This window comes from Heterodontus francisci, chromosome 7, assembly GCF_036365525.1.
Source record: "Heterodontus francisci isolate sHetFra1 chromosome 7, sHetFra1.hap1, whole genome shotgun sequence".
Classification (NCBI taxonomy): domain Eukaryota; kingdom Metazoa; phylum Chordata; class Chondrichthyes; order Heterodontiformes; family Heterodontidae; genus Heterodontus; species Heterodontus francisci.
In genome coordinates, this window is record NC_090377.1 from 120485721 (window position 1) to 120508502 (window position 22782).

Below are 22782 nucleotides of genomic sequence, written 5' to 3' on the forward strand. Positions count from 1 at the left end.
TATAGAAAAATTATATCATTGTAAGATTTGAACTGATTCCAGTGTTATTGGGACCCCCATGCAGGAATTGCCTCCCTCCTGTGGAATGTTTAATCTCTCACACCTTAATATAGGTGCAACCATTGGCTGATTCATTGAGGGGTGTCACCAAATGCTCAGTGTGCAATTTAGAATAGTCGTTGCTCTGTATGCTCTTCCAATGCCAGTAAAACTGTTTGCTGTTTCTTCATAAGGCACATTGAGTATATGATTCTTCAAGGTGCACAGGTAAATAATGCTCAATACAGGGGGCTGAGATAAATATAGAAACCTGATTTTACCATATGTCTTTTTGTGTCATTTTTTAAAGACTAATGCAGTAATGGACAAATTTTACTGGATGTATCTCAATGCCTGTATTGTGTTTATATGTGAATGCAGTATGGTGCAGGTTTCACCAAGCTTTATCTAAGTGCCTATGCTTTGGGTCCACAGGTGACTCTGAGTCAGAATTGCCTGATGGGAACTCATGGATGGCTGCCTTATGATAAAAATATTTCCAACTACTTCACATTCTCACGGGACCCAACAGTAACTAATTCAAAGTAAGTAATTCTCACCAAGTATTGGTGTCATTTAGGCAGCCAAATGCCAACTCACACCTGATTGAGTTTGTGTGCAGACATATAGAACCAATATATTTTAGTGCAGGAGATAGAGAGAAGGGATAATGGGCAGGTACTCAATCAAGCAGAATGTGGAGTCCAGCAGGGAGCTGTGTTGGGTCTCATCTATTTACCATGTTTATTAACGATTTAGATGATGGGATAGAGACCCTTATATCCAAGTTTGATGATGACTGAAAGATAGGCAGCATTGTAAGCAGTGTTGGGTAGAAGCATAAAATTACAAAGTGATATTAAGAGTAAGTGAATTGGCAAAACTGTGGCAAATGGATTTCAATGTAGGCGAATATGAGGTTATCCACTTTGGACCTAAAAAGGATAGAGCAGGTTATTTTATAAATGGGGAAAAGCTAGAAACAGTGGAGGTCCAAAGGGATTTGGGGGTCCAGGTACATAGATCAGTAAAATGACATGAACAGGTACAGAAAATAATCAAAGAGGCTGGCCTTTATATCTGGAGGACTAGAATGCAAGGGGGTAGAAGTCATGCTCCAGTTAGACCACACTTAGAGTATAGTGAGCAGTTCTGGGCACCACATCTTAAGGATATATTGGCCTTGGAGGGAGTTCAGCGTTTACCAGAATGATACCCGGACTCCAAGAGTTAAATTATGAGGAGAGATTACGCAAACTAGGGTTGTATTCCCTGGAATTTAGAAGGTTAAAGGGAGATTTGATGCAAGTGTCCAATATGTTAAAGGTAACAGATAGAGTAGATAGAGAGAAACTATTTCCACTGGTTGGGGAGACTAGAGTACAACCTAAAAGTTAAAGCTTGGCCTTTCAGGAGTGAAATTAGGAAATACTTCTCCACAAAGGGAGATAGAAATTTGGAACACTCTTTCCTGAACGGCAGTTGATGCTCAGCTGATGAATTTTAAATCTGAGATCGATAACCAAAGATATTAAGAGTTATGGGGCAAAGGCAGGTGTATCGAGTTAGGTCACAAATCAGCCATTATCTCATTGAGTGGTAGAACAGGCTCGAGGGGTATACGGCTTCCTCCTGTTCCTGTGTTCCTTGTATTTAGTGCAGCCTGTAAGTAGTTAGCTTGCCAACATATAATCCTTCACAGCATAATCATGGAACGTACCTAAAATGTATGAACCTTAAGAATGGTTCTTCCCGTCACTTCCACCTGCCAATTCAGAGATGTTTGTTCTGGACTTTTTTCACATCCTCAATGCCATCTTCCTTGATATCACCATTGACACTCAACGTATGAGCATTCATGAATTGATAGAGGGACCACATTTTTGTGCTCGTCAATATAGGAAAGATATTGAGGCAATAGAGTGTACAGATTGACTAGGGTTCTGATGAAAGGTCACAGACCTGAAACGTTAACTTTGCTTCTGTCTCCACAGATGCTGCCAGACCTGCTGAGTATTTCCAGCACTTTTTGTTTTTGTTGATTAGGGTGCTGCTTGGTGTTGGAAATCAAATAGAAAGACTTGAAATCTTGAGCTATTTTCTCATTAGAATAGAGTGGGTTAAGGGAGAATTTGATAAACGTGTTTAAAATTATGAAGGGTTAGGGCAAGGCAGATAGAAACAGTGTTTTCAGTAGTTGAGGGGGTCATATAAGATTAATTCCAAGCAATTTAGGATAGGAAGCATTATTAGTGCATTCCCTAGCTTCATAACTCTTCAGAGTTGGTGGATTAAATCAGCAACCATGTCAACATTTGAATTGGTTGGATAGGTGGCGGAAGTAAAAGGGCAATAAAGGAAAGTGGGCACAGAGGAAATGAGACATATGGTCTTAGGACTACTGCTTATGTGGAGGATAAACACTGATGGACTTTTTGGGTCAAATGGCCTGTTTGTTATAATTACTGTGCAATTCTGTGTAAATTCATCTCATTTGTTCTGAATGGCATTGGTTTCAGCAATGAAAGCTCGTTGGCTGGAACAGTCTGTGCATCTATAATCTCTTGTGAATTCAGCCAATATGATACTTCAGTTTATTACTTTTGCATGTACCTACAGGACCCAGCGTTGCGTCAATGGCCCCTTTACCCCTGGGCTGGAACTGAACTCTAGACTCTTTGTAGTGTCGCACGATGGGAAACTGCTTTTCAGTGCAGGGCACTGGGATAATAGCATTCGGGTGACCTCAATTGCAAAGGGCAAGTTTACTGGACAACACATCAGACACATGGGTAAGTGTAACAAGGGATCAAAGGATAGGCTATCAGTCCAGTATTCACTATCTGCCGATTGATTCTCACAGCTACCTTAACAACCCTTCTTCACGCCCCGCTCCCTGGAAGGACTCTATTCCATTATCCCAGTTTCTCTTGCTTCTGTTCTGATAATGCAACCTTGTATACCAGCTCTTCTAATATGTCTTCCTTTTTCCTCAACTGAGGGTTCCCCCACACACTTCTGCTCTCGCCCCTTCCCCTCCCTCTCAGACTCACGATAGGGTTCCCTTTGTCTTCATCTTCCAGCCATAAGCTGCCATATTCAACAGACCATCCTCTGCCATTTCCACCACCTCCAGCATGATGCCACCACCAAATACACCTTCCCTCACCCTCCCTTTTCAGCATTCTGAAGAGACCATTCCCTCCCCAGCTCCCTGGTCCACTCTTCAGTCAACCCCAATACTCCGTCCCCTTCCCATGCAAGCGCAGGAGATACAACACCTGCCATTTTACCTCCTCCCTTATCACTGTCCAGGGCCCCAAATACTCTTTCAAGGTGAAACAGCAATTTACTTGTACTTTTTTCAATTTAGTATGCTGTATTCGCTACTCACGAACTGATCTCCTCTACACTGGGGAGACTGAATGCAGGCTGGGTGACCACTTTGCAGAGCACCTCCATTCAGTCCACAAGCATGACCCCAAACTTCTGGTCACCTATCATTTTAATTCTCTTTGCTCCCACTCTGACCTTACTGTTCTCAGCCGCCTCCTCTAATGAAACTCAGTGTAAGCTTGAGGAACAGCTTTGGGCTGGGCACTTTGCAGCCTTCTGGACTCAACTATTTTAGATCGTAACCCCCTGCCCCCATTGTGTTTCCTTTTTCTTTGTTTTAGTTTTTCTCTCTCGTTTCCCTCTCCTTTATTTTTGCTTTCGGAAGGCACCTGAACATCATTCTGGAATTGACACATCATTTTGTTTCTTTACTTGTCCCTTACCACTCCCCTCGGTGTTGCACCATGAACTCCTGTAATTTAATCTCTCCTGTCTTCCACCCTATATAAACCTTTTCCATTTGTTCTTTTTCTCATCCTCCCCACGCCCCCCCCCCCCCCCACCAATCACTTGCTTAAAACCTGTTACTTGACTAACTTTTCCCAGTTCTGATGGCAAGTCATTGACCTGAAGCATTAACTCTGTTCCATTTTCCAAAGATGCTGCCAGACCTGCTGAGTATTTCCAGCACTTTGATTTTATTTATGAAATTAGTGTAGCAGGTTAAGTGAAGTTGTGCGTGTGCTTCAGTATTGTTTCCAGCTCCAGTAAATATATTGAAGCCAAAAGGTCTGTGGCTGGAAGTGCAGTTTGTAGTGGTACAATGTCATTCACAATTTACAGTGGTGTCAGTAATCACCCAGCTAAATGCCCCATTTAGTCTTTAGCGTTCTTGCAGGTATTCATGTCAATTCTCTTTATTTGGTACGGTGATTCACAGCACCAGCAAAAGTGCTGAAGCTCTTAAATATTGGGAAGTCAGCAAAATGCTAGTTCTGCTAAAACATGTCATGTTACTACATTTCTATATTCCCCATCACCTACTACTTCAGTGATCTCGGCACTGCACTTCCTGTAAGTGCCACATTCATTTCCAGTAGTAATTTCTCCATCACACTTTAATAACACCCCTATTACAAAGTGCATATTAACACCACAGTGTCAGCCAATGAGGTGGAGGTAGGGCAGCACTTACAGCAGGACTCACAACAAGAGTCTATTTTACAGCAAACAAAGTCTATTTAAAAAGAGTCTCTACAAGATACAGTAAACATAGCTCAATCTCCCAATAAAAGCCAAATATTTCCAAATTACTAATTGATTATTTCTCCAGCAAAATGCGATGGGATGTTTAGTTGTATAATATAAATTACATGTGTAAAATCAATCTGTCACTTGCAGCGATGCAGTGTGTAGGCATACACAATCGTCTTCATTTTGGCTAAGACTTGTGCTGTCATTATATACAGCTACCCTAATGTTATAAAGCACTGACTGTGTCATCCAATTCAACATGAGTAACATCAGAGGTGATCTGTCAGTTATACATAGCAGAGTCGGAGAGAAATGGCACACTGTGGCGGGCAGGCTAAAATTTTTTGAACATAACAAAAATCTTCTTGCAGTTCCAGGAAGGTTAGTGTCATTCATTGTTTCTAATTTGGATTTCATTTATTGCATTTTCTGCTTCTGTTTCAGACATTGTGACCTGCCTGGCAACCGATTACTGTGGGATCCATTTGATTTCGGGCTCACGTGATACAACGTGCATGATATGGCAAATTCTGCAACAGGTGTGTATGCGTAGCTTCATTTCCAATTAATTTGTACAAAGCAGCACGTTAGAGCAGTAACCTTATGGTATCTATATTGTCTAAAAGTTAAACTGCCTGAATCTATTTACATTTGACAACCTATGAATTTGTAAGTCAGACCAAACATTGAGTGGCATTGCTAAGCTAAACACCAACCATTCACATTGGGTTTGTTATAATAATGTCATAACTGTCAATGTTTGGGCTGACTTAGAAATTCATAATGATCTAAGAAAATTCCACAGCACATTTATTTGAGAAGCATCCTTGGCTGTACATTTTAACATGTGGATGTGTTGTTTCAAAGTCACAAATAAATTAATAATGATACATGTGATAAAACGTAAGATGAAACTACAAGACACCATTCATAGGGCCAGGTCTGCTGTTCTTCAACTAGTTTTATTCTTGACTGTTGAACTGAAGGCTCGGTAATGTTTCACCCATTGTGAAATTGAACAAAACGTTTTGTGCTGAACTAGTGGATTTAGCCAGGAAAACAGCAGGGGCACAGTATTTGGCTTCAGTTCTCCTAGACCAGGGAGTGCAAGAATGCTCCGAAGGCTAAATCCATTTAGGGCAAAAAAAAAATACCAGTCGCTGTCACTGGTTCCAATTGTTATTCAGTGATGTCTGCTGGAAAATGTCTGTTTTAAAAAAAATATATATTCTTGGCAAAACTGGCATGTATTGTCTATCCCTAGTTGCCCTTGAGAAGGTGATGGTGGTCCATTTTGAACCACTGCAGTCCATGTGGTGAAGATGCGCCACCACATAGGAGGAAAAGTGCATGGAAACACCATCACCTCTAAGTTGCACAGCATCCCCTGGATGTAAATCACTGGTCCTTCATCATCACTGGGTTAATATTCTAGAACTCCCTCCCTAACAACACTGTGGAAGCACCTTCACCATACAACTGCGACAGTTCAGGAAGGTGGCTCACCACCAACTTCTTTAGGGGCAACTAGGATTACACAATAAATGCTGGCCTTGCTAGCAACGTCAGTATCCCCAGAATCAATAAAAAGGCTGCAGTGGTGCTAGTTCCCCAGTATGCAGTGCAAGGATTCACTAGATCATTGGAATTAAAAATTAGTTCCACAGAGGTGCCCAGGAGTTTGACATCGCCAGAAATCAGTAACACATTGAAATGGTGATCTGAGAAAAAGATCACTCAGAAAACTCTCGCTTTAATGACCACCACATTCATAGTTTGGTACACCCAACCACATACTTCCACCACACATGGGTGTCAAGCCTTGAGCGATTGGTTCGCTCTTCTGCTACTTAAAGAACAGCTCGGTGACTGGTTACTGTCATGAAATACGTAAACAATTAATAATGGATACACGAGTACATTTGGCTAAAGGCTATTTTTGTGAAATAGTGCATGAGTACAATGAATGTATTTTATGTAAGTGTACTAATGCACAACATCTGTTGACTGGTGGTGCTGTATGTTGTCTCACTGCTGTATGCAACTCAACCTATGAGCCACTTGGAAGCATAGCTATCAGCTGTGGCTCAGTGAGTAGCCCGAGTCAGAAGGTTGTGAGTTGAAGTCCTGCTGCAGAAACTTGAGCACAAAATCTAGACTGACACTCCAGTGGCCAGCACCTAAAAACAGATTATCCAGTCATTGGCATGTTTTTGGTTGTGGGATCTTGCTGTACACAAATAGGCTGCCGTATTTCCTACATTGCAACAGTGACTTACACTTCAAAAGTACTTTATTGACTGTAAGGCACTCTGGGGCCTCCTGAGGCACAATATTAATTAAAGTTTTTCTGTTATATGATGGCATCCTGTTTGTTCTTGCATATTTCCAAGCTGATATTAATTAATGTTTCTTCAACTTCTTTTGATTCAGGGAGGAATAGCTGTTGGCCTAGCGCTGAAACCCATGCAGATTCTATATGGGCATACTGAGGAGATAACAAGTGTGGCCATCAGTACAGAGCTGGATATGGCTGTCTCAGGCTCTAAGGTAAGATTCAGGAACCCAATAGTTAATAATTGCATGCTAGTAAGGTCATCACCAGTACGGGCCTAGGTATTCCACGTTGGAGATACCTGACTCAATTAACAGAGGGGTCACAAGTACACGCGATGTTCCACCTAACAAGAAACATAAGCTATGAATTGGTTTCTTCCCCCATCACTTCTTCTGCAAATGGTTTCACTTCTAAATGGTGATCTTGCTACAGTTTCCACCATTAAAATACATGTGATCAGAATTAATCTCATTCATTTTATTATCTTGCAGCCACTTCAGGTTCTCTCCCAACAGTATTCTACACTCACATAACAAAAGCCTCAAAGTGTGTCTCTGATGTTTACAAGGAAGGGAAACTTTTGGTGCAAAGTACTCAGTATTCTCTGAGGGGATAAGTTCAACAGTAAAAATCAAAAACAGGCAAAAGCCTTTTTTTTTTTAGAGTTTGTTTCTACCTTGCAGAAACAAACCCACTGTTTAAGTTCACTCTGATGTGGATTAACACTGTGGGCCACATGCAACCAGGTATCAGTGGTCTCCCCATGCTGTTTCATCTGGAGGAACCCCAGTTGCAAAAGGGTACGACTGTTTTATATAGGTGCTGCTACTCCTGGACAGTGATGTTTTGGCGAGAATGGACAGATCTCCACAAAAGGAGAAGTGACTGACTAAATTTTACTCTAAGCAAAATTATAAACTACTTTGTGCTGACACTACCTTGGATTTTCCTTCTTTAAAATATGTTAATGCAATGATGCAAATGAGCTGTTGGGTACAGCCAGTACCCCTCAGGATTTATCCAGCTGGTGTCCCTCGAGGTTTATCCTCCACACAAGCAGTCATCCTAATTCCATGTGCCTGCCCTCTTCTCTTGTCCCTATGTCCATTCTCCTTCAACTACCTATCGAACCTATATTTAAAAGCTGACAGAATCTCTTCAGTTACTAACTCTGGAAGTGTAATCCACATCCTCACAATGTTACATATAATATTTATTCTACTGTTTGTCCTAAGTCTAACACACTTAATCTTACTTCTGTTTTATTTCTTAACTCTTGACCCTCAACCACTTAAAAATAAACCATTTTTATCTGTAATGTCCCATTCTTTCATTATTTTAAACATCTTCATCAAATTACTGTATAATCTCCTCTGTTCAAATGAAAACCTCCCAATTGTTCTGTCTGTTATATTTGCATATTTGTACTTCCCCATGCCACACAGTATCCTAGTGAATCTGTACTGTATCATCTCTGTAGTGTCAACATCTTTCCTACGGTGTGGAGCCTAGAACGGCATGTAGTACTCTAAGTTTTAAGAGGTCACCATTACATCTTGACTGTAATATTCTATATCTCGTGCCACAAAACTGAGTATACCCTTTGTACTTTTCTATGGCATTACGATATTGAGCTGCTGCTTTCAGTTTATGATCCTGAATCCCCATCCCATCAGCCAGCCATTCATAGTGCATAATTTATTTTTTTTAACCATCTGCTCAACATCCCCTTGCAAGCCTCCTTTGATTCTCAACGATTTGCTATGCCTTCTCTTTTAGTATTGTCTGCAAATTTGGACATAATTTCCTCTCTAGTCCTGTATCTAAATTATTATACATATTGAACAGAAGCAGCCCCATTACCCACTTCCAACCACTCTTAAGAAACTGCCCTGAACTCTACTTGCGGCTTCCTCCCTTTTAACTAGTTTTAATCCAATTTACTACCCTATTCTTAACTCCACATCCTTAATCTTCTCTAATAGTCACCTTCGCAGTACTTTTAGAGACTTCCTTGTTCACGCATACGCTGCATTCACCTCTTCAAAGAACTCTTATCAGGTTTGTCTCGCATGATCTTCCTTTCTGAATTCCATGTTGGCTTCTTATAATTATTTCCTCCTCCTCTAGATACTTAGTAATGCCATCTTTACAGATTCCAAGATTTCTCCATTACAGATGTTAAACACGCTATACAAGAAATGTTGTCCTTTTGCTATCCCAACTTAGATTTTATTACAGTGTCTATTTGGAACTTAAAATTACACTTTCCACATTATGTCATTGGATCCTCCTATCTTTATGCAAGCAGCACATTTTCCAACTTAACCCTGTGTTGGAAATCAATTGGTTTACATATTAAAATATTTGCGTGAGTCACAACACTCCTTTTCAAGTATATGAAGGTATTTAAGAACACAAGAAATAGGAACAGGTGTAGACCATATGGCCAATCGAGCCTGCTCCGCCATTCAAAACTATCATGGCTGATCTTAGGCTTCAACTCCACTTTTCTGCCTGCTGTCTATCCTAGCCTTAAATGTATTCAACGATGGAGTATTCACAAGCCTCTGAGTAGAGAATTCCAAAGATTCACAACCTTTGAGTGAAGTAATTTCTCCTCATCAGTCCTAAATGATCGGTCCCTTATCCTGAGACTGTGTCCCCGTGTTTTAGATTCCCTGACCAGCAAAAATAATCTCACAGTGTCTACCCTATCCAGCCCCTTTAGAATCTTATATGTTTCAATGAGATAACCTCTCATTCTTCTAAACTCTAGAGAATACAGCCCCAATTTACATTGTCATACCTCTGATACAAAGTTGAGGACCAGGAAACACTGAAACTTCTGGTTTATACTCTTTATGAAATCAAGTCAATGAGATAATTAAACACAAGCCTTACACACACAGACCTAAAATTTAGGTACCAAAACACTCATATTGTGGACTCCCCAGGAGGTTAGCCTTGGTGAAACTAGGTCAAAAGTCCCCAAGGAGCTCCAGTGTGTTGTATCTTTTAATTACATAGGACAGGTATTGAAACAGTATGTCATCATATTCAGTGCATATGCTGAAAATATATAATCTGATTTAGTGGTAAAGTTAGCTACTGTCATTTGTTATGCATGCCCATTAATGTCTAAGTTGGTTTATTACAGCTGTTCTCAAAGTTCTTTGGTTGAAGGACCCCTTTTCAAATGGATTAGTAATTACAGCCCACATCCCCCCCCCTCCCCAATCTAAATTATAATACTATAAACTCCTTGAACATTTACATTTCTGAATGTAGAGTTCCTAGAGTTCATCAGTGTCCTGTTAAAAGTACTTGCATGAAATTTTGGCAGGGCTGTCTAATACAGTGAACATTAATGGTGATGTGAAAGCTTTTATCTTCCCTACAGCTTGAAAGGTAACCATATGGGTTCAGCAACATGCTTGTTGAATACTTCACTGCACAACACCTCCCTGCTCTCTGCGGAGTGGGATTAGGCTCAGTGGCTCCTGTTGGGATCACTGACTGTTTCAGGTGTAACCCTCCACCACCTGCCTACTCGCTGCACAGCTGCTGAGTGTTTCAGGGTTTGATTTTCCTCCCCTTCTGCTATTTACTGACCTATCTATGCTTGAAAATCACTGACACGCTGCCTGTTGTGCGGCATTTCTGCCATTGGGGACACCGCCAGAAAATGTGATGGCTGACAAGCGCACATCCGACCCACGCCATCACAGCAATGGATCCCATTCACATAATTTCACTGACCCCCTGGAAAGTCTCTACGGACCCCAGTTTGAGAACCACTGATTTATTACACTCCAGACATTCTCACGCACCAGTGCTCATACCTTCAATACCTTATCTCTTCCCAGTACATCGATAACACAATCCTATTCATACTCCCCTCTGTTTTCTTAACTGCTTTACCATCTACCTACTATATTTTTAAAAATCTCTTTTTCACAGACAATTAATGAGTTAATGTCTCCTAAACTCCAAGTTTAGCCATGTATTTTTTCTTATGTGTGTGTATACATTTTATATTAAGAAAAGCTTACAACGGTTCTTCTAGCTGCTACACCACTTATCCTGTGGCCTTTATGTATACTACATCAGAACCATGCGAAGATTGCCAGCTTCATTTAAAAATTTGTATTGACCAGTTGTTGGAAGTATAAGTGACCACACAACTGTAAGTTTCCTTTTGTGTGTATCCTACAGGATGGAACAGTGATCATTCATACCATTCGAAGGGGGCAGTATATGAGGACACTTCAACCACCATGTGAGAGCTCGCTCCCTCTCATTATTGCCAACCTGTCTGTGTCATGGGAGGGGCACATCATTGTCAACACTATGATAGAGGGAAAATCAAATTTGAAGGTACAACTTCAGAGGCCATCTCTGCGAATTTGCATTCTTAAATCTGGAATGTTTAACTCTTCTTAAAATGCTATGAAATAAAACCTAATACAGCTACCTGAATCATTTGAAACAATTATAAGAGCATGCAATCCATTTAAAAATGTTTCCAGACTGGATATCCACAAACTTATGTATGGTCATAATATGTATTATATACGTATTATGTATGTCATATGTACATCCCCCATATGCATGTCGGCTGCAGTGGGAAAGGCCATAGCACAGCAGTGTCTCTCTGCACTCAAGTGCCAAAATGAAGACAAGAAGAGTGAAATTGGAGAACAACCTCAATTTTAATAAAAATGATGTTTCGCAGCAGAGGGGTATCCAACCCTTTATGGGCCACTTAGTTGCATATTCTGAGCCTGACAGACTTCAAAACAAGACCTGCAGTACAAAAAGCCTATAAACATACTTCCACAAGCTAAGTTACAGACTTACATTAATAAATAATTTTGTGTAATTAAATGCATTTTAAACTACACTTTACTTTCCCCTACTGTCCCTCCCCCTTAAAATTGTTTTACAGGCTAATTCTGTTTGAATTTGATGTGCAGTTCAGTAGAAATAGGGTATAGCAGAGAGTCTGTGGGGTTTTGTGAGCCAGATTCATGGTTGCAGTTTAGAAACCTCTGTTGAAACATATTTATACAGCATGCTAAAGACACTAGAGGATTGGTCATTTCTGCACTGATCCCTGCCTCTTTTCCCCACATAAAAACTCCTAAAATATGAGCAAGAAAAGATTGTGAAATTGGCCGTACTGTATGAATACTATAATCCAGTTAACTGTTTTTGACTGCACTGGGCTAAATTTCTCTCAGAACTACCGTCCTTTGGCCCCTTTTCTGCAGGATAAGAATGCTATACATCTATACTCTGTGAATGGCAAGCACTTGGCAAGTGAGACTATAAAGGAACAAGTGTCTGACCTGTGTGTCAGTGGAGAACATATTGTTCTAGGCAGCGTGGAGGGATTTCTGTCGATACGGGATTTGTACAGGTGAGAGTGAATATTGGCAAACATTATGAACTGGAAAATAAAATAAATCCCAAATTTTACTTTGACGTGTTGTTGGTGGCCACCTCTCATTATTAACAAAGCCTATCACTAAAAATAACCCCTTTAATCTGTATGGGGAAACAGCCTGTTTATGAATTTTAATCTGCCACATGTCAAGCATAGCTGCAAGTTTCTGTGGAGGAGATGGTTGGTTGGAATTTCAGGCATTCAAGGCTGGAGTTGTGCTTGAACCAGACAATGAAGCAGTATTCGTCAATGAATAGCTTGGAGGGTGTAATAATTACTGCTCAGGTTACAATTAGATCAGGGTTTCTTGTGCTTATACTCAACGTTTTAGTTCCTTTCTCCTAGTTTGCCTTTAGAAAGCTCAATTCCTTTTACAGCTAATTTAAATGCATCATTTTATTTCTCTTTCCTGGCCCCCTCCCCATCCCTGTTTCATTGAAAGCAAGCTTAATACCTTTAAGTCATTCTTAATTAAGTTTGTTCACTGCACCTATTTGTGAAGCACCTTGAGACATGTTTTACATTATATAAACCCAAGTAGTATGTTTGAAACCTGATATCATTTTCATTTTTTTGAAATCAAGTTGAGTGTCAAGATGTATATCCCTAGGTTGGCCATTGTGCTCTCTGTGGTCTCACCAGTGCTTTGCAGATTCCTCAACAGCACCTCCCAAACCTGCAACGTCCTATCAACTAGAAGGGCAAGGGCAGCATGTACATGGGAACACCATCACCTGCAAGTTCCCCTCCAAGTCACACACTGACCTGACTTGGAACTATATCATCATTACTTCATGGTTGCTGGGTCAAAATCCAATAACTCCCTTCCTAACAGCACTATGGGTGTACCTACACCACATGGATTACAGTGGTTCAAGAAGGGTCTCATCACCACCTTCTTGAGGGCAATAAGGGATGAGCAATAGTGACGCTCACATCCCAAATACAAAAAAAAAAGACCTGGAGGTGAAATATGGTGTTTCTACGTGTCAGTTGTGGCTCAGTTCATAATGCTATCGCCTCTGAGGCAGAAGGTTGTGGGTTCGGGTCCCACTCCAGAGAACTGAGCACAAAATCTAGTGCAGTACTGATGGAGTGCTGCACTGTCAGTGGGGAAGCCTATCTGTCAGATAGATGTGAAAGATCCCATGACACTATTTCAATGAAAAGCAGGAGAGTTTTCCTCAATACCCTGGCTAATATTTATCCCTTAATCAACATCACTAAAAAGCAAATAGTCTGGTCATTGTCACATTGGTGTTTGTAGGACCAGGCTGCTGCATTTGAAGTGACTACACTTCAGAAAGTACTTTAAAGCGCTTCAGAACATCCTGAGATCATGAAATATAGGTGCGAGTTTTTTCTATATGTCTTTTTGAGAAGTTAACATTTCTGTAACATTTAATTTCAGCCTGAAGCTTAGTGCTGCGCCACTGGCAATGAGATTACCAATTCATTGTGTGTCTATCACAAAGGAGAACAGCCACATCCTAGTGGGGCTGGAGGATGGCAAGCTGATCATTGTAGGCGTGGGCAAGCCAGCTGAGGTAAAGTCCACAGTCATGAACTATATCTACAAGAGGGTGGAGAGCTCCCATCTGCCTTTTCTATTGCAGCTCAATCTAAAGTCACCCAGCCAACTCTTGCAGCAGTGCAGCAGGTTTCAGTTTCCAACATCAAGCAAAGAGTCAGAAGAGTAGATTCAGCACTAGGGGTAGATGGGGTGACCAGGGCGAGAGCAGTTCCTTGTTCCAGCGGCCCTTTTATGTCATGCTGCATCCTTTCAGGATCCTTTCAGGAAGGAAAGGAATAATAGTGAAGGAACAACAGAGGATGTAGCGCATCCGTGGGAACTAATGAGAAGAACCATGAAGATGAAGGGAAAGTCGCATTCCTGTAAAGAGAGTTTTGTGAAATTAAGAAAATCCACCTGCATGATTGCCAAAATTAGAAAATCCAATTAAGAACAAATCCTCGACAATCAAGAACACAGTTTTCAGGGAAATCTTTGAGCATGTTTGCAGGTGTGCAGCAGAATTGTAGACACTAAGTGTAAGCAAAAAGAATGCGATAAGAACATTTAGATTTTATTTTGAAAAAGTTTCGTACTGGTTTGTAAAATGATTTTTAAAGACAGAAATTGCATCAGTTCTCTTTTACATCAGAGCTGCTTTGTTGCTGCCTATCCATTAGGTTACATGTATCCATTACTCCAACATAGTATCTGAAGACTCTCTCATGATTACCCTTTCAAAAATGACAGCTATTTCTGTTCTGTGCTGGTGTCTACAAGACCCATAAAGAAATGTACGCATTCTGACTCTAAATGGAGGTAGTTAAATGTATTGGCTGTTCATTTGCTTCAGTTTGCTCTGTAGTACCCCATCAAATTTTTACACTTAAGATGCTGATGTAAAGAAATAGAAGCAAAATTTTTAGACTCCTCCAGGATGTGCACTTTCTCCACCATAGTCAAACTGGGCTGTGAATTTTACTTGTTCATTCTCGTCACTTCAATGCACAATGGCAATAGATCATTTCTTTTTAAAAAAATAAAAATATGATGGGTTTGCCTTGTGTGGAGGGAGATCAGCCTGAACAAGAGGTGCTAGAGGCACTGGTCTACCACTCATTTCTAGCTCTTGCTGAATCAGTTTTACTTGATTCTTCATACTGGTGACCTTTTTCCCTCTATTCTGCTTTTTTTCTTCCTTCACAAACAGATGCGATCAGGGCAAATTTCCAGGAAGCTCTGGGGTTCAAGCAAACGTCTGAATCAGATCTCATCTGGAGAAACCGAGTACAACCCTCAAAGTGAATTCAAATAATAGGGATGCAGGACTGAAGGAAAAAGAAAATCCTGTGGCTTCCTGTCTGCTGTTACTGATCATTTCTGTTTTTCCCCTTTTCTCCACCTGATTGTCACCCAAATGAGACTATGCAACAAATCAGCATATCCGTTTCTGATCATGTAGCACAATTTGCATTTTGATGAACCTTCCTGTGTATCCCATCATCGATGGTAATGGAGCTCACGCACACTGAAAAAAGACTCCTGACACGTCTGTGCAAAGAAGGCTGCCCTCTTACTTTTTTCAGTTTTTTTTTTAAAGAATCGTAGTACGAATGGATTTTTTTATAAACTTCCCCATTTCGTCATTTTAAAATGCTTAGAAGGACCAATTAAGAAGAATGAATCCCATTGGTTGGCTTTATAAATGTTGAAGACAGTGCAACACCGCTGTCATATTAACCAGCGCTGGACTGGAGAGCTCAGCGGTCTCTCTCTTGAAGAGAATAGATGCAACGCACCAGCTATCACATACCCATGAGGAATGTTCTTGTAACCTAGAGACAGTTTCCCATTGTGGCTGCCTGGTGTCCGTTTTAATAGCTCGAGAGATAACAGTTTCTGTTTTCACTCAGTGCAATGGCTTTCAACCCAAGGCTGTAGAAATACCAGTCCTGTCTGCACACACTTGTGATATGGCAGATAAACTGGCATCATCAGAATGATGTACTCTAACACACCTCTACCTGACTTCCTTAACCTAAAGAAACATTTTAAATCATTAGGTCTGTTCATGTTAATCAAGCACAATACTTCATGGTGATATCCACGCGGGAGGCTGGCTCTCACTTGTATCAATCAAAACTATTGCACAAACTTAAATGCATTAGCCTCTATTTCCCAGATGTACTGTTCTTCTGTGTGCACTTTATATTGTAAACATAATTTATGGAATCAAAATTATTTTTATTTAATTTTTCTTTCAAATTGCTACTTCACCTAAAGTGTGAACTACTTTCATAGCTGCTAGCAGAAGGGACCAGTGCAGGATTTAAATATGTTTAACCCCTACCCCCTCACAACCTAGCCTTACCTCTTGTTAAGGAGCAGCGCGTGGAGTAATAATGTGTAGAGGTGTCTGCCCACTTCAGCTCCACTGACTGCTATGGAGGGGTTGGTAAGGAGTGGCAAGGTGGTGTGAAAAAGAGGAGCAAGGTGCTGGAATTGAAAGTACAGATATCTCACCTCGGAACCTCCTCATCACCTATATATTAGGAGTCCTGCAATAGAAGATTGTATTCTAGATCCTGCCAGCGGATGGCACTACACAGGCATGTTAATGGCATATTGTGGTGGGAATGGCATACTGCCACAAGATATTGTATGTGTCCACCATTTTATGGGTCCATCAGCTTTGGAGATGTTTTCTGCTGGTCAGTACCTGATGAGTGCTAGATATTGGGCGAGTGGAATTGTGAAAGGCCTTTACATTTTCAACTGGGAGAGAGGCTCTGTGAAGGAAACAGAGGGAGAGCAAGATTGAATCAGCAAAAGAAAAGTCACATCAACTCAAGGTATACCAGTGGCACTGCCTGATATGTATGGACCTATGAACTGCAAAAATATATTTTTTGAGCAAACCGTGTCACCTTACTTTGTTCTGAATGTTGGCAAATTCAGAAGGTGGGTGAGAAGATTTTAAAATGGGACAGTCTTGGGAAGAACTTAAAGGAAAGGGTACGGTCACAGAGTTGTGAGGGTTAAGTACATATACATGCGCATGTTTGCACCGTTGGGTAAATTTGATTTGCTTTATTTAAAGTAGCTGTTTTCAGAGGATTGAGGTCTGTTGCTTTACATATAGCTCAATGATCACATTATTTCTATTCAGAATCAAATGGAGCTTCACCTAACAGCTCTGACAGGTGGAACTAAATTCATACAAAAGTTGGCTGCTGCTTAGTATCTAAGTGGCAGATGCCATCTTTTGCCTAGAGGACCAACATAAGAGCTAATCCAATCCGTAGCTATGCACCGATAATCTAGACATTGGTTATATTGTAATGTAGAGATTTTATTGAACGGATGGATACAAAGGCGTTTCAGATCAGGTGCATGAGTCATGGTTTCAATTTGTATAAACAGAAGGTAGCTTGTACAAGTTATATAACCATCTTCCACTCTGCCATTTCGCCACTGCCTTTAATTAACTGTTTTGAAAAATGGTAAGTTGCATTTGTATAGCAGCAATCATGGTAATCATCCCAAACTCACTGACTCAGGAGCTGGTTCAGTTCTTTGGTCTGAGAGACCAAATGGCATTAATGGACATATATTTATGACTTAATATATTTGCAAGTTTCCCTTCATATGACCAGCTGTTTTTTTTCTTGTTTGCAGTGAGAGGGTGGGATATTTTCTATTTTGTGCATGCGAACTTGGGCTTTAAGGAGATCCCAAATTGAGTATATGCAGTGTTTGTATTTGTTGGTCTGTGCTGGAGTTGCTCTATGTTCTGAAGGGCAGGTTATTGTAGCATTGCCGCTAAATGCTGATATGGGGAAGGTATATCTCTGAGCAAGACGTTCCCTTCTAGGAATACATGCAGGACATTCTGCCACTGTAAAGTCACTTACTGCAGCTGAATTAGTGATGCCACTGTCAAGTACACAACATCAGGAGCTGCAGTGTCAATGAGTTGAAGTTGGTGTAGTTAAGATAGCTAGGGAAATGTGTATGGGATGCAAATCCAGTCTGTGCAGGTTTTAGGATTTAAAACTGTCCTGTTAACTTTCTCATATGGCAGGGTGTTGTACAAGGCTCACTCAATCTGGTTGTATGTCTGTCAGTCTGAGTGAAGATTAAGTTAGGAACTTACATCGGCTGATAACCAGTTGCAACGTTAAACTACGTTTGTGCCGAAATTGCAGCAAACTTAACCTGAACTTTCTTCTGACCCCAGTGAGCTTTCCATTCGAATTAGAGTTCCCATTAATTATAACATGCAAACGTTATTTGATCATAGCATATAATTGTATTTTAAGGAGCTACTTAAGGTAATATAAATAGGTTGAGAAAGATATTCAGACTTTTATGGTTTTTCCAATAACTGCTTTGGCATTTTACTGCAGAAAGTTTTTCATGTACATTTCATTTTGGGGAAAGTTTATGCCAAATGGGGAGTTTCAGTGCTTTAAAGAGTCTCTTTTAATCTGATTTGTGTAAGTGTACTGTGTATAATATTGATATTATTCTGTGCTTTTTAAAAAAAACTCTATCGCCCATATGCTCCTAGCCACGTTTGTGCAGTGCCCAGGAGGTGACAAATTCTAACTTTTATTTTAGATTGTCCTGTAATTTAACACACTTCCGTGCTTGTATATTTGATTTTTTTTATGGATGTATAGTGTGGTTGTTGAAGATTTCCTTTTTTGCACTTTTCAGGTACTGCAGATTGTAAAATTTAAAGCTCTGATGTACACATTATCTGTACATAACAAATTTATCGATTAGCTTTGTATACAGAACCAATAGGACTAAAGGCAATAAAGATGGGATAATACGGGGTGTGGTGTTTGTGTTTTATGTAAATATTAACAGTATGGTCTGTAGCAACATTTTTGCACCGGAATAACAAAGAATTTAAAAAATAAAGTCTTTGTTTAAAAAAATGAAATTTCCATTGATATACCCAGTGACTCTTTTCTTTCAAGCTAAAGGAATTTGTTACGGCCACGAGGTGAGGGGTGTGGGTGGTCCCCACTGTTCAGCTCCCACCTGATTGCAGCAAGTGTTTTTGTTATTAGTCTTTTAATCCTTTTGTGTTTATTTGTCAAATAAACAGACAGTGACAGATTTTTCTTGTAGGTTTAAAACAGAAGATTGATTATTTATTGAGCAATATGCCTTATCCCGAAATTGCTGCAACCGCATCCACTCATGCATTCGCTTGCGCATACACTTGAGACAGATAGAGAGGAAAAGGGGTAAGTGGTTTGAAGTGAGGTGGAGTTTTGGGGTTCACAGTGAACCTGTTGAATCTTCTCGGGAGGTTAATTTCTCTCTAATGTTGCAGGCCTGAGGTGTTTGTAGATTTCTCTGGTTGAAATTTCAGTCTGAAGGTAGGGGATCACTCGTCTACACCAGTTGAAATGTAGAATTCACAGCAGGGTGCCTTCCTTTTGACTTGCTGGATTTTTTCCCAGATCTCAGCTGGACAGGCTTTGGTGATGCTTTGTCTGTCTGTCTCTTTCTCTCTGTAGAAAAAGCTACCTTTAAAACTAAAAGTCCCTCACATCTTGCTTCTGTTGGGAGACACAGATCTTTCTTCCTGTGGTGACTGCCAATGGCCAGGATGTGGCTACTTCACACCTTCTCTGTTTCAGAAGAACCCATTCAGTTCAAAAATGTCTCTTGATGAGTTCAGTGTGGGTGTAATTGACACTTTTTAGCTTTGGAATGTATCCTTTTGCCCTTGTCAGACAGTAAGACAGCTCAAATATACAAGGCCAGGTCTTTTGACCGGTGGTCATTTTGAAGCACATTGTCCACTTCAGGTTGAGTTCTTGTATTTTCAATTGCTGCACTTTACGCGAGCACAGCAGATTGGACTGATGTGACATGAGAGCCGACAGATAAAGCCCTGTCCACCCAGTTTGAATAACATAAACACATAGCAGTAGAATTTTTTTTTGAAGTCATCAGGACATTTAAGTTCCTTGTTTATTAACTGCAAGGACCACGTAAACCTCGGTACTGACCTGATTCCAGGACTGTCTAACCCTGAATTGTGCTGAATGGATTGAGCCACCCCACTGTTAACTGCATTACCCATCCAAGAGTGAACAATAAGTCATCAAAATGATGGAACTGTCTGTACTTTATACTCTGGTCATATGGCTCCAAATGAAGTGTTAGATGAATAGTTCAAGCCCACGGTAGAATGTTCTTAAAAATCTGTTTTGAACAAACCTAAGTATTTTTATATTCCTTTTCCATGTCGCTGGCAAACTTTGTTCTGTTTACTCATGCAAGCTGAGACATTCTTGGCCAATGTCTCAGTGCCTACCAGTTTGGTCCTAATTCTCTCTCCTCTCAGCCTTACCACTCCTCTGCTTGTGACCACCATGTCCGTGGAAAACATGCAGACAAGACCAGGCGACTGTCAAATGTTTTGTCTTAATTAGGATAATCATGGAATCTTTACATTAGGTTGCAAAATGGCATATTTTGAAGTAACTACGTAAGGTTTTGAATTCAATCACAATTTGAAAATCTAACTGCAAATGAAAGAACCCTGTTTATAATAAACTCTTTCCCCCCCCCCCCCCCCACCCACCCACCCAATTCTTATCTCCAACTGTACCAACTTGCTAAAAGCTGGTTTTGAACTTAACAACAAATTTGTATTTGCATAGCACCTTTAATGTAGTAAAACATCCCAAGGTATTTCACAGGAGCATTATCAAATAAAATTCAGTACCAAGCCACCTCAGGAGATATTAGGGTATGTGACCAAAAGCTTGGTCAAAGAAGTGGGTTTTAAGGAATGTCTCCAAGGAGGAAAGCGATGTAGATGGGGAGAGAGAGAGAGATGTGCAGGCAAATCTACTGGCAAGTTTAAATATTGGTTGAATGCTCAGGATGATGACTAAGAAATGAGGTCCATGAACCGGCAGAATGGGGTGAAAGAGTGGAGAAAAAGAAAGTGCAGTGCAAGTTCTCATAGTGGGTCTGGAAGTGACCCTTGTATCAGGAAACCATCACATACTGGAGAAAGAGCCTCCGATAGCGCGAGAGGGAGATCTTACAGTCGTAGTCCCGAAAGACATCAAAGTGCCAGTACAGGCCATAGTTTGAAAAGATTCCACAATGAAATGAAGGCTGAAGAATGGTTTCACAATGGAACTAGAAACCGAAGTCCTCATGACCGTGAGGTTTTAGTGGCTGTCAACAAACTTGAGGATAACCTACTAAGAGAGGCAAAACAAAAGGAATTAGAGAGTTGGAGAGAGTTTGGTGTTTATTCTGTAGTACCAGAGCCTTCTCACATAGATGGATCTGTACTGAAAAATTCATTCCAGTTGGGACTTAAGGCTAAAGCGAGACAAGTTGCTAGGGGTCCTGGAGGAGGGACATCTCGCAAGGTAACACTTTGTACAGAATATGAAATTTATTTTGAAATGTTGTTTGTGCATGTTAAGCTCTTAAATTTTATTCTAAGGGAAAGAAGTGAATCTGTTAATTGTATATCAATTATATGCAGGTGGAGGGTGTTAATTGGGGTCTTTCTTGAGCACATATAAACACTTACTGAGACTGGGGGAGGTTTTGAGTAAGGACCTATGTGTTTGTAATCCTTTTACTCTGTACAATAAATGTAAGACTGAGAAAAGATTGGCTCCAGCATCATCCTTCAAGTTTTGTGTAGCATAACACCAAGCAAAGGAAATCGCACTTCAGTAGAGAACAGGCATTGGAGGAGGATGTTGTGGTTCAGCATGTCAAGGACTGCAGATATGGCAAAGTGGATAGGGCACATGGTCAGTCACAAAGGATGTCATTTGTGACTCTGATTAGGGCCATTTCAATTCTGGGGCAGAAACCTGAATGGCTAGATTCAAATATGGAGTTGCAAGAAAGATGGGCATGGATTTGGGTGGCCACCACACGTTCAAAGTCTTTGAAGAGGAAAGGGAGGTAGAAAATGCGCCAGTAGTTTGCAAGGATGGGATGGATGGTCAAGGATGGGTTTCTTGAGGGGAGGGGGAAAACAGTAGCTGAGGAGAGAAAATTACTTACAATGTCAGCTAGCATGAGGACGAGGAAGGGAAGTGGATGGTCAGCAGTTTAGTGGGAAAGAGATCAAGGGAGCAGAATGTGGGTGTCGGATAGGATGAACTTTGGAAGAGCATGAGGGGCAATAGAAAAACTAGGGTAAGGAGCAGGTTCCAAGGTGGGTGGGACCTTGAGGAAGCATTAGAGGCAGCTGAAGGGATGGTCCTAGTCTTACTCACCAAGAGGTCAGTGAACTCTTTGCATCAGTTGGCGAGAGTAGAGGGGGTTTTAAGGAGACAGTGTAGTGGAGAACAAAAGCCCGGGCGCTATCTTTGCTTTCCAGCACAATTCTGGAATAGTGAGCTGTTTTGGCAGCAGAGGAGATCATTCTTGATGTGGTCCAGCCAAGTCTGGTGATAAATGACCAAACCAGTTGTGCACCAGATATGCACATGATCCAAAATGAAGAGACTGATCAACAGTTTGTGGGTCTGACTAGGACCTGTTTATTGTAATTACCTGGGACCTTAATCCTTGAAAGCTTGAGTCACAATATTTGTGTTTATCCCATGAATTTTATTTAAGCAAGATAGTAATCGTTTCATTTTTTCTGTGACACCCTGTAATGCAGTTGGACTCCTATTGACGGTTCAGTTGGCATGAATCATAAGGGTTTTTTTGTCAGAAGGAAGCTGAAGTCTGTTCCAGGTTCATGCTCGGTTGCATTTTTCCCTCTGATGAATGAGAACACAATTGCAGTCAGAGCCCCAAGATTCACTTGCATTTTACCATCAT

The 22782-nt window shown here is 40.7% G+C and overlaps 2 protein-coding genes across 9 annotated transcripts in view; one reads left to right on the forward strand and one right to left on the reverse strand.

Annotated features, from left to right (window-relative positions):
• Positions 1-18865, forward strand: part of nbeal1 (neurobeachin-like 1) — a 282280-nt gene extending 263415 nt beyond the window's left edge. For 2 of the 5 annotated variants that reach the window (XM_068036045.1, XM_068036049.1), the window contains 8 exons: positions 475-584; positions 2659-2831; positions 5074-5168; positions 7063-7179; positions 11186-11347; positions 12244-12392; positions 13831-13966; positions 15143-18865. In XM_068036045.1, coding sequence (XP_067892146.1) covers positions 475-584; positions 2659-2831; positions 5074-5168; positions 7063-7179; positions 11186-11347; positions 12244-12392; positions 13831-13966; positions 15143-15247 — 1047 coding nt within the window. In that variant the 3' untranslated portion in view covers positions 15248-18865. Of the gene's footprint in view, positions 1-474; positions 585-2658; positions 2832-5073; positions 5169-7062; positions 7180-11185; positions 11348-12243; positions 12393-13830 lie in introns of those variants that run through there. The other 3 variants (XM_068036043.1, XM_068036046.1, XM_068036047.1) reach the window with 2 other exon arrangements.
• Positions 16604-22782, reverse strand: part of si:dkey-69o16.5 (Alpha-aspartyl dipeptidase-like) — a 44240-nt gene continuing 38061 nt past the window's right edge. For 2 of the 4 annotated variants that reach the window (XM_068036051.1, XM_068036052.1), the window contains exon 9: positions 16604-16721. In XM_068036051.1, the coding sequence (XP_067892152.1) occupies positions 16619-16721 (103 nt within the window). In that variant the 3' untranslated portion in view covers positions 16604-16618. Of the gene's footprint in view, positions 16722-22454; positions 22722-22782 lie in introns of those variants that run through there. The other 2 variants (XM_068036053.1, XM_068036056.1) reach the window with 1 other exon arrangement.